The sequence below is a fragment of the Triticum aestivum genome, chromosome 7A, assembly GCF_018294505.1.
Source record: "Triticum aestivum cultivar Chinese Spring chromosome 7A, IWGSC CS RefSeq v2.1, whole genome shotgun sequence".
In the NCBI taxonomy this organism is placed as follows: domain Eukaryota; kingdom Viridiplantae; phylum Streptophyta; class Magnoliopsida; order Poales; family Poaceae; genus Triticum; species Triticum aestivum.
Window position 1 is genome coordinate 159,878,921 of NC_057812.1, and position 12,987 is coordinate 159,891,907.

At 47.6% G+C, this 12,987-nt stretch overlaps 2 protein-coding genes across 3 annotated transcripts; both read left to right on the forward strand.

Moving 5' to 3' along the window:
* The first annotated feature begins 872 nt into the window (after positions 1-872).
* Positions 873-5,461, forward strand: LOC123151400 (uncharacterized). 2 transcript variants are annotated; one of them, XM_044571123.1, is made up of 2 exons: positions 873-1,143; positions 1,261-1,767. In XM_044571123.1, the coding sequence occupies exons 1-2, from the start codon at positions 873-875 to the stop codon at positions 1,563-1,565; spliced, it is 576 nt and encodes a 191-aa protein (XP_044427058.1). In that variant the 3' UTR covers positions 1,566-1,767. The 2 variants fall into 2 exon arrangements, with proteins under 2 accessions (XP_044427058.1, XP_044427057.1); XM_044571122.1 differs by lacking the exon at positions 1,261-1,767 and adding an exon at positions 4,813-5,461 and having other exon boundaries at positions 1,009-1,143.
* A 3,319-nt stretch (positions 5,462-8,780) lies between these two features.
* Positions 8,781-12,597, forward strand: LOC123152646 (uncharacterized). The gene is made up of 5 exons (XM_044572144.1): positions 8,781-9,263; positions 10,748-10,872; positions 10,949-11,040; positions 11,988-12,074; positions 12,233-12,597. Exons 1-5 carry the CDS (start codon positions 8,929-8,931, stop codon positions 12,347-12,349), a joined length of 756 nt encoding a protein of 251 aa, XP_044428079.1. The 5' UTR covers positions 8,781-8,928; the 3' UTR covers positions 12,350-12,597.
* The last annotated feature ends 390 nt before the right edge of the window (positions 12,598-12,987 follow it).

Here is a 12,987-nt window from a genome sequence, read left to right on the forward strand (position 1 = left end):
CGGCTCCATCCGCCTCACCGTCCTCGACGGCCACCACCCTCTCTGCGAGACCCGCTCTGACTCCTCGGACGGCGACTCGGCGCCCCTGTCTCAGCGGGAGGAGGCCTCTGACGCAGCCTCCGTCGTCCATGGGCCGCTGCGCCCCCGCTCTCCTTTGTCATCCTCGGCGTCCTCGCATGGCCGTGCCCACTCCACTTACCCAGACATCTTCGTCCCGTCTGGGCTCATCCATGACGTCAGCCGTTTCTGCTTCGTGCACCTTGACGCTGTCATGGCCGAGCCCTTCGACTTCATCCACCAAGCCATCGAACACCATGCTGATAATCCCTCCTTCCACTTTGCTACCACGACGGGCTGTGCGGCGCTCATCGTCTTCGATTGCACCGAAGACCGTGAGGCGGCCATGGCCTTCTTCCCCGCCAAGTTCCTCGGCGTCACCATCACTCTCCTCCGCCCCGAAGAAACTGACAACTGCGCCACCACTCGATATGACCGGCTGGTCGAGATCGAGGACAAGAACTTCCCTCTTGAACTGCACCCTCAGGGGCGAACTTTCTCTTCGGCCACTTTGGCGTGCTCTGTTGCGTCGACCAAAACTCTCTCAGTGCCGGTGACTTCACGGCGGTGCGTGCGTTCATTCGTGTCGAGAGCGACAATGACACTCCTGATGGATGCAGCCTCCACCTCCCCCCTGGCCAGATCGTCGATGTCAAGCTGCGCCGTATCAAGACCTGGGCCATCTTTGAGGACATCTCCGTCCCTCTAGATGATGGCCTAGGGATGGCAACCAAGGTGGCCCTCATGTCCATGGAGCGTGGAGGTGGACCTGTGGTCGCATCGCTCCCTGCCCCAGGTCGCACTCCGTGGACGTCATGCCACCTCCCCCCACTGCTGCTCCGCCCGCCACGTCTCCTTCGAACCGTGGAGCTGATTTCCTGCACCCTCTCGTCGGTGGACCGCTGTTTCCTGCGGCTCGGACCGTCGACAACTCTGCCTCGGAGGACCAGCCTCTTGATCACCCCGACTCCGACTTGCCTGTCGTTTCGGAGGAGATCTCGGCGGCCTCTCCGTCGGTGGGGGTGACCAACTCCTTCTCCTCCCTCGTGTTGCTCGATGATAACCTCAACTCCTACTCCTCCCCCGGTAAGGCCCAATCCCCTGTCCCCTCCATTTCCTCTGCCGCTCATGCTTTGGTCTCTAACCCTCTCCTCGCGTCGCCCCTGGTTGTCGCAACCTCCCTCACCTGCCTGGGCCACGAAGCCACTCTCCAGCGTGCGCGTGGTGCTGAGAAGAGGGCCACTGACGCTGCCAAGGTCCGTAGAAGCCGCCACCTTGCAGAAAAGGAGGGTGAGGCCTTTATGGACATGACCACCAAAGCCATGCGCGCCAAAGCCCGCAAGTTTGACCTGCAGCTCGCCTCTGCTGACCTTGTCGCTGCTCTTGAGGAGTCTGGTCTCACCAACACACCGGAGGAGCCTGTTCTCGACACTGCTGTGCTTGCCGCCATTGCCTCCGCCTGCGGTGCCGAGACGGAGGAAGCTGCTGAGGTGTCCTTCCTTGCGTAGTGATCGTAGCTTGCTGCCCCTGGACGACAGCCCCTCGCCACGGCTGCCTCGTCTCATCCTGCTCCGGCTATATCTGCCCTTTTGGCAATGGTTGCTTTATTTCCCTTAGAAGTTTCGCTGTTAATGCCCCGGGTCTGTCCGGTTGCTGGCTTCACTGCCCTTTCTGTAACCTTAAACTCTTTAAGGTCGTCTCTATTTTGGTCGTCGTTGCCTCTATCTTGTGTCTAGGGTCCCTGTCCTTGGTGGTTCCTAGTGCACATGCGTAACGTTAAATTTTGCTTCTGTTCCTGGAATGTCCGGGGTCTCGGCCAATCGCAGAAATGCTCCGATGTTCTCTCGGAGCTTCTCACCATTAATCCTCACACCTGCTTTCTTCGGGAAACCAAGCTCAATGACATCGCCTGCCTTAAATGTAATAGCTTTCTCCCCCGGCACCTAGATACTTCCTGCTTTCTACCCTCAACTGGCTCAGCAGGAGGAATGCTCTCTGCCTTCTCCTCTGCCCACTTCACATCTCTCACTTCCAACTCCGGTCTATACACCCAAACCTCTACAGTATCTTGTCTTGCCTCTCCCCAAAATTTGACTGTCACAAACGTATACGCCCCGACAGATCACGGCCTAAAGCACTCCTTTCTTCAGGAGCTCGCTAATTGCTCCCCGCCCCCCGGCTCTCCGTGGCTAATCCTAGGTGATTTTAACCTTCTTCGCCATCCCTCTGAAAAGAACACACCAGGGTTTCGCCAGTGTGAGGCTGACCTGTTCAATGACTTTTTCCACTCGTGCGCTCTCATTGAGCTTCCCCTCCTGGATCGTAGCTTCACCTGGTCTAGTAAGCGAGACAAGCCGACCCTTGAGAAGGCTGACAGGGTTTTTATCAACACTGATTGGGACCTTCTCTTCCCTAACACCACCTTGGCGTCCCTTACTCGCTTCGTCTCTGATCATGTCCCCATTATCATTTCGGTCGACTCCGCTATCCCCAGGTCCGCGCTTTTCAGGTCTGAAAACAGATGGGCCCTAAGGCCAGCCTGCCGGCATGTCATCCAATCTGCGTGGGACTCGGCCCAATTGCGATCAACTCACGCTCTCTCCCTGGTGGCTGCGTTTAAACGTTTGCGGTCAGATTTAAAAACCTGGACCCGTCTCTCGATGCCTATTAATACCAGGGAGAACAACTGTCGATCTATCATCACCATCCTGGATATTATCGAAGAATCAAGATTCCTTTCCTTCCCTGAGCTCGCTCTCTGCCGCGTCGTCATCAAAGTCCTTCAGCGCACCCTCCGTGAAAAAGCCCTTTTCTGGATCCAGCTCGGGAAGATTCGCACTACGATTGAAGGTGATGAAAATTCGCGTTTCTTTCACGCCTCAGCCTCGGCTCGTCTCCGTAGGAACAAGATTAGCATGCTCATCTCGAATGGGACGGAATTCTTTTCCCACGCTGACAAATCAGAAATTCTCTCTGACTACTACACAACCCTTCTTGGCTCTCCTTTCCAACCGTCGTGGGCCTTCAATCTCACGGACCTGTACCCCGCGCCCCTCCCTCAGCTAAGATGGCTTGACGACCCCTTTACTGATGACAAAATTACCAACGCCTTTCTCCACATGAAGCAAAACGCTAGCCCTGGGCCGGATGGTTTTGGGCCAGGCTTCTATCGTAAATTCTGGCCCATCATCAAGAGCAAAATTAATTTTTTTTCTTGGAGTTCCATGCTCTCCGCAGCGACATCTCCCGTCTTAATCGTGCACTCTTTATCCTTCTCCCTAAAACCAATGAAGCCCGCTCCCCCTCGGATTTCTGACCTATCTCCCTCCAAAACTGTCCTATAAAAGGCGTCGCCAAGTTGCTAACCAATAGACTTAAACCTCTCATCCCTCTCCTAGTTCACGCGGATCAGACGGGTTTCCTCTCCGGACGTAACATTTCGGAGAACTTTCTCTATGTTGCAGACATTCTTCACTGTTGTGCTAAACGGAAAGCCCCCACCTTGGTGGTCAAATTAGACTTCCGAAAAGCTTTCGACTCAGTCTGCCGGTCTTCGCTCCTGCACACTCTTCAAATCTGAGGTTTCCCTCAACGATGGTGTGATTAGATTGAAACACTCCTTGTGACTGGCTCCACAGCTGTCATGCTGAACGGCATCCCCGGCCGGTGGATAAAGTGCAAAAATGGCCTCCGTCAAGGTGACCCCCTCTCGCCTTATCTCTTCATCATCATCACAGACATCTTACAACAAATGATTAGCCAAGCTTGCCTTGAGGGTACGCTCCTCCACCCTCTGAGCCCCACCCTTCCCTATCCTGTACTCCAATACGCGGATGATACTCTTATCATGGTTAAGGCTACTACAGATGCGGCTAAGCATCTCAAGTCAATCCTCGATAGCTTCGCCAATGCCACTGGTCTCCAAATCAACTTCGTCAAGACTACCTTCATTCCCTTAAATGTGGATCCTGATCAAGCCAATCAAATGGCCTCTGACCTTGCCACAAATCTCTCCTCCTTCCCCCAAACTTACCTAGGTCTCCCTCTCTCACCTTACAAACTCCCCCCGTCTGCTTTCCAACCAGTCATTGATAGATGTGACATGTATTTATCTGGTTGGTGTGCGCTCCTTCTCTCGCGAGGCGACAAACTAGTTCTACTCTCCGCTGTCTTGGACAGCCTTCCTACGTATTTTATGCTCTGCTTCGCTCTACCTATCAAAGTACTTGAGGCCATCGACAAACGTAGACGTGCTTTCTTCTGGTCCCAAGATGACACCTGCTCGGGGGCAAAGTGTCTGGTGGCTTGGGACAAGGTCTGTACTCCTCGGGAGGCAGGTGGTTTGGGTGTCAAAAACTTGCGTGCACAAAACTTTTGTCTACTGCTGAAATTTGCTTATAAATTTTACACTCGTCCAACCTTCCCTGGAAGGATTGGATACTGCATCACTCTCCCCTCCATATTGGGCATGGTGCAAAAAGCTCCTTCCTAGCAAAAACCATTTTCAAGAAACTACAGTGTCTGAGGGAGATCTCCCCGTGCTCCATTGGTAATGGGCACTCCACCTTTTTCTGGTTAGATCGCTGGCTGCAGCCGGAGCCATTGGCTGTGGCTTTCCCGGCCCTCTTTTCTCACCACACTAATCAAAATGCCTTAGTAGCCACCATATTACAGGATGAGATCGAACTTGCTCTTCGTAATCGGCTAACCCCTACTGCTGCCGCATAACTTGTCTCTCTCAACTCTTTGTTGCAGGACGTTACCACCTCGACGGAACCGGACACAAGACGCTTGCTTAATGGAAGCTGCTTGACCACGCGCGGGGCTTACGCGGCGCTTGCCTCGCAGCTCACTGATCCCTCTCTCTCACAGATCTGGGACTCCAAGGTGCCCAAAAAAGTTATGATTTTTGGCTGGCTCTTCTACCTGGACAGATTGAATACTAGGGCGAACCTGCTCAAGAAGCACATTTTACAGACTGCTGTGTGCCCGCGTTGCAATAACCACGTGGAAGACCGGGATCATCTCTTCTTCACCTGCCCGGCGGCTCGACGGATTTGGCGTGCCTTGGGCCTCAAGCCACGCTTCAACCCCACGGCCGACCTTTTCGTCACGGCTATTCCGGCGGTGCTGCCCTCTTCAGTTCGCTCCTTCATGCTCCTTCTCTTTCTTTGGAAAATCTGGGATGCCAGAAACAAAAAGGTGTTTCAAAACTTAGAAATTGATGTCAAAACCACTGTAAAAGCTATTCTTGAGGACCTGATTCTGTGGACTCACCGTCTAAAGACGGCAGCCCTAAAGGAACACGCCGGCCTGTGGCGTGATTTCCTCTCCTCACGTATCTTATGATCCCTGTAAACTCTCTTCTTTTGGAATATATTCAGGTGAGGAGTCTTTCCTCCGGTGACCATTTCAAAAAAAAAAAAAAATCAACCTATAGACATACGAACATAGACGAACGAAGTCTGGATCCTAAGAAATTGTTTCATTACCGATTCATTTAGCTGCATACTAATAATAAATAAAATAACTGATCATGGTCCTAAGGGCATGTACGATGCAGGCTGTTTAAAGAACATAGACGAATGGAAACCGGATCCTAAAAAAATGTTTCACTAGCGATTCATTTACATGCGTACTAGTCAATAAAATAACCGATTATGGGTCCTAATGGCATGTACGATGCAGACTGTTTTAAATAGGAGATTGTAAAAGTGAACCATTTTTTCTTAAAACACCGCTGCTTATTTGTACAACATGTACTTAGACCCCTAAGCTATAGAAACAAGCACCGATGCTGAAGCAAAAATTCTGATTTATTACAAACACCTTTCTAAATATCTTGCATTGTACACGGTCTAAGTCAACAAACGGTGTGTGTTGGTGGTGGCTGCACAACGCCTCAATGAAAGGTGTTTCATTTTAACTTTTTTTATTGTTTTAAGTAGAGCCTAAAAGACATGGTGTTATTTTAGGAATGCCAAATAGGATCACGAATGAGTTAGAAGAGAAATGGAAAATAAAAATTGTCTTTTGTTAGCAAGAAAAATGATATATCTCCAATATTGTTCTAGTTTAACTTAAATCCACTATAATTTTGGGAGCACATACATGAATTGGTAGAGATTACGCCAATATATATTTCATTTTATATCATGACTCATGTCCATAGTTGAACTTTATTGTAATTTTTTTTGTCTTTATAAACCATCATATGCATTGTTGAGGAAATCGTTAACTGGTAGCTGTTCGGTTGACTGACGAGTAGGGAATTAATAAGCTAATCAACAAGTTAATTGGTCATTTAATCAATTAATCAGCCGATTACCCTACAAGGAGGGATTAGTCGGCAAATTAACTAGTTAATTGGACAAATTCTTGAACATGGGTCATATGTAAGAATGCAGGCGGACACATCTACATCTGTCGGCATGATGATGGATGGTCCCGGACGCATCCGCCTGCACCCCTAATTATAACCACTTCAAGGGAGGCATGTGGTTTGTACTGTATAGTAAAATCTTTATTTATTTCTCTAAATATAATGGACATCTCCTATAATCACATATGCAAAATAGAGATATTGAGCGAGAGAACATGAATTTGAGCTGGTTTGATTGCTACAAATAGGATGCAATGTTTGCTCATATCCTATGAATTTTCTTTGGTTTCATAGAGCTATGCCATTATATTCTTCTAGTATTGTTTCAATTATTTTTACCAATGAAATGATCTATTTGTGACAATCACTTACTATTTCGGAAGTTCCATTTTGGGCGTTTGTTTAAACCAAGAAGGATCCAATTTTAGGCGATTATGTTGTTTTGCAAAGAAAGGAGTGGCAAGTCATCAAATTCCCCCTTAAATGACTGCATCAAATGAATATTTGTTATTGTGTCTTTTTACTTGGTCTATATTTTAGCAATTGAAATTATATCTCTAGTGTTATATTTGAAGATGCATAATTTCTTTTACTATCTATTTTTGCGGGTTCAATATATCATATTTCCAATACTTAGATCTTTCTTAAAATTTTCAATTCTTGATCTTTTGTGTTTCAAAATTTCACATTCAGACAAAAAAAATACTCACAGCTTTTTTGATGAGATTTAGAAAAAATAATAAATATAAATACGAAAAATTGTATCTCAAACTTCAATATTGAAATTTTAGTTCACAATATGTAAATAAAATGTTTTCCAGTCGTTGAAAGTCCAAACTACTATACCCTGAATTACTTCATACTCCCTCCGTTCCAATGCGTATAGATTTTTAAAAAAATCAAACTTTACAAACTTTGATCAAATTTATAAAGGAAACTATTTATATCTATAATGCTAAATATTTAAAATATGAAACTACATCTTATGATAAATCTAATGATATATATTTGGCATTCTAGATGTTAATATTTTTCTCCACACACTTAATTAAATTTGTGAGGTTTGACTTAAAAAAAATCTACATTCACTACATTAGAGCATCTCCAGCCGCGCCCCCAACAGCCCCTTTCAGGCGACTTTTCTGCGCCGGCGCCCAAAAATTGGCCCTGTCACATCCCAGGAGCCCGTTCTTCGCCGGTTTGCCGAAACTGGCGCCGGCGGACCCTGGCCAAACCCGGCGCGCTGGGGGCGCCCGGGGGCGCCGGGGCGAGCGGTTTTGGCGCGAAAGAGCCGCGGGCCCGCCGAGTCAGCGACACTCGCCTCGTTGTCCTCACAACGCCTCGGTTTTCCGTGGAGAATCAATGGATGGCCAGGAGGTTCGGCTCCTCCTCGTCTTACTCCTCTCACTCTTCCTCCCGCTCCTCTTCCCACTCCTCCGGCTCGCCGGCGGTGTTCGGCGTCAAAGCCGAGCCCGCATCGAAGATGTCGCTCGGCCGGCGCACTCACATCGCCGGCATCGTCATCACGAGGGCGGCGGGCGCGCCTCCTCCTCGGCTCCTCCGCGCTACGTCAAACCGAAGACGGAGCCATGGCTCACCGCCGTGAAGACGGGGCCAGGGCTCGCCGGTGGCGTCAAGGAGGAGCTTGACGACGCGGCGGTCTTAAAGTGGGCGCGTAACGACTGGGTACAGACGGAGTTGGAGCGCCAGCGCCTCGCCTACGAGCAGTTCGCCGCTTGGCGCCGTGGCCGGGACGAGGGAGGCGTCGTCGTCCTCGACGACAGCGACGATGACGCGTCGCCACCACCGGTCCGCCAGGGCGACGCCGGGGAGGGGTCCAGCAGGGGTGGCCGCGTGAAGGAGGAGAAGGACGACGAGGACAACGGCGGCGGTGGCGGCGACGGCAGCGACTTCGCCTCTCTCAGCGCCTTATTCGGCCTGTAGTCGCGTTTTTTTAAGTATTTTATCTATGTAAGAAACTATTTCAGTTCGCCGAAGTAAATGCACCATTTCGCCGAATATTTGTCCCGTTCGCCGAATTTTAGTCAAATAAATGTTTAAATTTTTTTAAAACAGGCGCCTGGAGACGAACCTGGGGCGTCGGCTAGGAACCCCATCACCCCCAGGCCGATTTTACCGCCGGATCGCCCCCAGACGGCGATTTTTCGAGCCGTCTGGGGGCCAACCGCTGGAGATGCTCTTATCAAATGGATGGAGTATTTCCTTCTAACCAAACATGATAAAACAGAGATGATGCAACAGTCGAGGGTTTCATAATCTCTGTTTATGAACGTTCACTACATTGTAAAATCACATATAGCTCAAGTAGCTACGCGGCCATCCACGTCACTGCTTATGAACGGCCGTCTACATAAGAACTCGCCGCCTCCGACCTTTCTGCAAACCACTGCACCGCACACCACCTGCTCGATCAAATTACCCAGCGCTCGAACAACGCCGCTAGCCTGCGGCCGCCTCCGCCCCTGCCGATGAGCTTCCTCGCCGGGCGCCTCGCCGCCCAGGAAGGCGCCTACTTCCTCCAGGAGTCCAAGCTCGCTGCCGGCAGCCTCGCGGCGAAGCTCCCCGCGTCCGCTCGCGGGCCCAGGCCGGCGTCCCCGCCTCCTTCGCCCGACGTGCTCCCGGAGATCCTCCGCCACTCCGTGCCCATCAGGCCGACGCCGCCTCCGGCCGACCCCACTCTCTACGGCTCCACCCGCTGGGCCCTCCCACAGGGCGGCGCCGAGGCTGCCGGCGTGTCCCCCGACGTGATGAACCCGCTCCGCTCGTACGTCGCGCTGCCGCAGGCCACCTTCGGCCCCAAAAGGTTTGGCTCTGCTGCCTTCAGTTCTGCTCCAATTTTTTTCGCTCACAGTAGCTTTGAAATCGGGTGCTTGTTCGTATATGTGTACGTTCTGAATTGGGGAAAAGTACACCCGATCATTCATGCTTGGATGATCAGCAAGGGATTACGCATTGGTGTCTATGGGTGATGCATCTTTTGATCTCTGAGAGCAATTGTTGGCTGGTTTGGACATATACCTGGAAAATCATATGTATCACTGATACACACATTGGAAGGAAAACGGGCATATATGAGCTTATGTGAGGTGCAGGGTGTGCTTTCATATGGAAACTGTTCAAAAAATTGATTCTATTCACTCAATGCACTGAGCTAGTATATGTGATTTTACAGGATCACTTCAGAATTTACAGGCTATACTCCAAACAGGTTTGCAATATTTTGACCAAATCCTGTCTGGTTTGGCTTCTAGAGTGGATTTCCACTGAAAAAGCTGAATCCCAACCAAACAGCCTCTTCCTGCCTTCAGTTTCCTAGCTTTGACCAAGGCACTTATTTCAGTTGCACATGGGGCGCGAAGCAGCCAAGAGATGCTTCTAGCAAGAAAACTGCCTTCCACGGAGCCCCGTTATGGAAACAAAATACCACCACACCCTCCGATGCTTCATAGAGCAGTTTTGCTGGCACAGCCAACCCAAAGTTGCTTCGAGTGAAGCCACAACCCAACCAAAAGGGTGTTGATTCTAAGTTTCTAACTGAATTTGTATCTATACTTGCTAAATCTCTAGCGACTTAAAGCATGTTGAGCTGAGCTAGAGTGATATAGAGATGTAACTGGAGTAAGTCAATAATACTGAAAAATCAATTATAAATTTCATTTGTAATTATCTTTCACTAGATAGTTGCAGTCAAGCAAGAAGCCAGTCACAAACCTACACTACTAGATCCATTTTATAAATCATGAATTTGAGACAATGTTCTTTTATTTGCAGCCTGCTTTCTATAATGTCGTAACGAGGGGTCGTTTAAAGTGGTCATTAATTTTTTTAGCATGTGCATAAGCACTCATTAATCATTATGAGTCCTCCAGGAATGCAATTTCGTATTTGCACATACCAGAAACAGAACCGTAAATATCTAATGGCTCAACCTTTGTACTAGTTGGTTAGAGAACTCAACTTGATACTAGAGCAAGAGGTTATGTGCTACCTCCTTCATTTATTTATTTTTATAAGATGAACACACTGTTTAAGATTAAAACTTTGCAACGTTTGATCAACAATTAGTTCTACGTACTGAGAGCTGCAAATGGTACCATGAGATTTTTAGCAGGAGTACTGCTTCCTAAATTTTAAAGAAAAACTATCTCTTCTCAGCATACCATATAGTAGTCCTACATACTGAGAGCTGTTCTGCCTGGCCATTCTATGAGATAACTAAGTTAATGCTGTAAAACTTAACTTGATGATTCATTTTCATATTTTTCTGTCTATGTCATGAATTTACAGATGGGAACTTCCAACTGAGCAGCCTTACTACTCGGCGGCAACCGCCAATGAGCGGCGACGTGATATGCATCCTCCTCCCATGGACCCTGAGAAGTTGAAGGCTGTAATTGATGGATACTCACAGGGTATGTAATTTTGCTAGAAATTTTTGTGTTGTAGTGTTGTTCAAGATCTGTTGTTCTCACCTTTTCATTGATGCAGTTGGAAAGGCATTTCTTGCTGGGACTGTTTTGGTGTTTGGAGGAGCAACAGCTGTGCTGTTGTACACGGCAAATAAGCTACAGTTGCATTCAGTAAGTCACGGAACTTGCTCTAGACTGAACTATACAAGAGTAAATATACTTCCCACCTTCAAGAAGAAGAAAAGAAATGCCATATCAGATTGCACTACAAATTCTAGGTTCTGTGGCTACTGCATGATCTTCACCTGTCTTGTTTGAGGTTTATGATTTGTATTCGAGTTTTGTACTTTCATTGTTTTCCTGTCTTTTTTTTGAGGGAAACAGCAGGACTCTGCTGTGTATTTTTATTGATTTTCAAATAATGGGTACAAAGGTTTGTACAAAGGAAATGGAAAAGAAAAACAAAAGAAACTATACAAACCAGAGCCTAGAATGAAATATACAGCGGTTATATACAAACAGAGAAATTATCGGATGGCATCAACTCAGGCTTCAAAACCTGCATAGTTTTTCCTGGTTGCTCTGTAGGTTAGCCAATGGAGCTCTTCTTTAAAGACTTTCCTGCAAGCATAGAGGCTAGGGGGTATTCTTCTGAAGATGAAACCATTTCTAGTGATCCAGATCGCCCAAGCTGCCAAAACAATAATTTCCATGTGGAAAGGTACAGCAAGGAGATCTTTCAAATAACTGATCTCATGCTGGATACCAAGGAAGTTAGGAGTCCATGTAGGGAAGAAGTTTTCCTGTCTTCAGTTTTTCATTGATTAATTTCCAAAATATGTGGTTTTCAAAATTGTTATGCTCCTTCAGCATCTTTTTGTGAATCATGTAGTCATTGGCATACTTAAAATGGTAAAGTACCAACTTGTGCCTATTCATATGTCAGTGTAGATAAAACCAACTTTGAATATTTTTGGATAAGCCGACGTCAACATACTAAACTCTGAGTATTTGCTATGAGCATCCTTGATAATAACAGTGAGCAAGAAAAGATGTGAAAGTCAAGACATCTAACTGGCAAATATCCTCTCTGAAACAGCACTGATATCCTCTTTCAGGTAGACGACGTCAAAGCTAAAGGAAAAGACGCAGTGCAACCACATGCCGATATGATCAAAGAACAAATAGCTCCACTAAGGAAATGGGTAACAAAACTTGGGAACCCATCCTTTGTTTCTGGCTGTTGTATTGATCCTCTTGTCTTTGAGTCAGATTGTACTTCAGAGTTGGTCTTGCTCTGGTTTCTTCTGTTTATTGTACAGTAACACAATTGATATGCCATTTCCACGTACTGAAATTGCAGGCTGAAGACACGTCCCGAAAATGGCATTACGAAGCCGACAGAGAGTCAGGGGAGAAGTCTGTCCTTGTTAGAGAGCTTTCAAGAGCACTCGGTGCTAAGACGCGTCCGACGGATTGATCAATACTGCTGGCGACTGGTTGTTGTTGTTGTTGTTGTTGTTGTTGTTGTTGTTGTTGTTGTTGTTGTTGTTTAAGTCCACCATTGTGAAGCTCCTCACTTGTTTTACGTGCTTACCTTATTTACATGTGCAAGACACCAAGACTACAAGGAATCAAATCAATGTACATATGTTACCCCTATATATATATTGAAACATTGAATAAAGCGGAGTCCCTTTTGACATGGGAAGCCACCCTATAGCCGTATGCATGACTCCGTGTTTGTCATTTCTGGACTATATATCCCTTATTTCAGTGCCAACGGCCAGTTTGCCATGCCACGCAAGTGAAGAGAAGCTGTACCCAAGCCTCTATTTCAGACAAGGTTTTTTTCCCAACATTCATCCACTTGGATGAAAGTGACCCATGGTGAATTTTGGGCTTGGCACATGGTATTATTTTGGTAAATGGCTGTGTACAAACGCTTTGTGGATTCGGTGTTTAATTTCAATTTTTTTGAACTTGTGTGCTGAATTCTTTGGTGCAGTTGGGTGCGGTTAGCGATTTTGCCGCTCTATGGTGAAAAACGGTGCCGCTTCCATCACCTGATCTGGAGGGTTCTTGCGTTTTTTGATCGGTGCCGCTTTCATGTTTCAA

Coding starts and splice junctions, on each gene's coding strand:
- LOC123151400 (XM_044571122.1), top strand. CDS start 1,114: ATGATAACCTCAACTCCTACTCCTCCCCCG. Junction 1,144..4,812: donor CAACTCCTACTCCTCCCCCG/GTAAGGCCCAAT, acceptor TCTTTGTTGCAG/GACGTTACCACCTCGACGGA.
- LOC123152646 (XM_044572144.1), top strand. CDS start 8,929: ATGAGCTTCCTCGCCGGGCGCCTCGCCGCCCAGGAAGGCGCCTACTTC. Junction 11,041..11,987: donor ATAAGCTACAGTTGCATTCA/GTAAGTCACGGA, acceptor ATCCTCTTTCAG/GTAGACGACGTCAAAGCTAA. Junction 12,075..12,232: donor TAGCTCCACTAAGGAAATGG/GTAACAAAACTT, acceptor CTGAAATTGCAG/GCTGAAGACACGTCCCGAAA.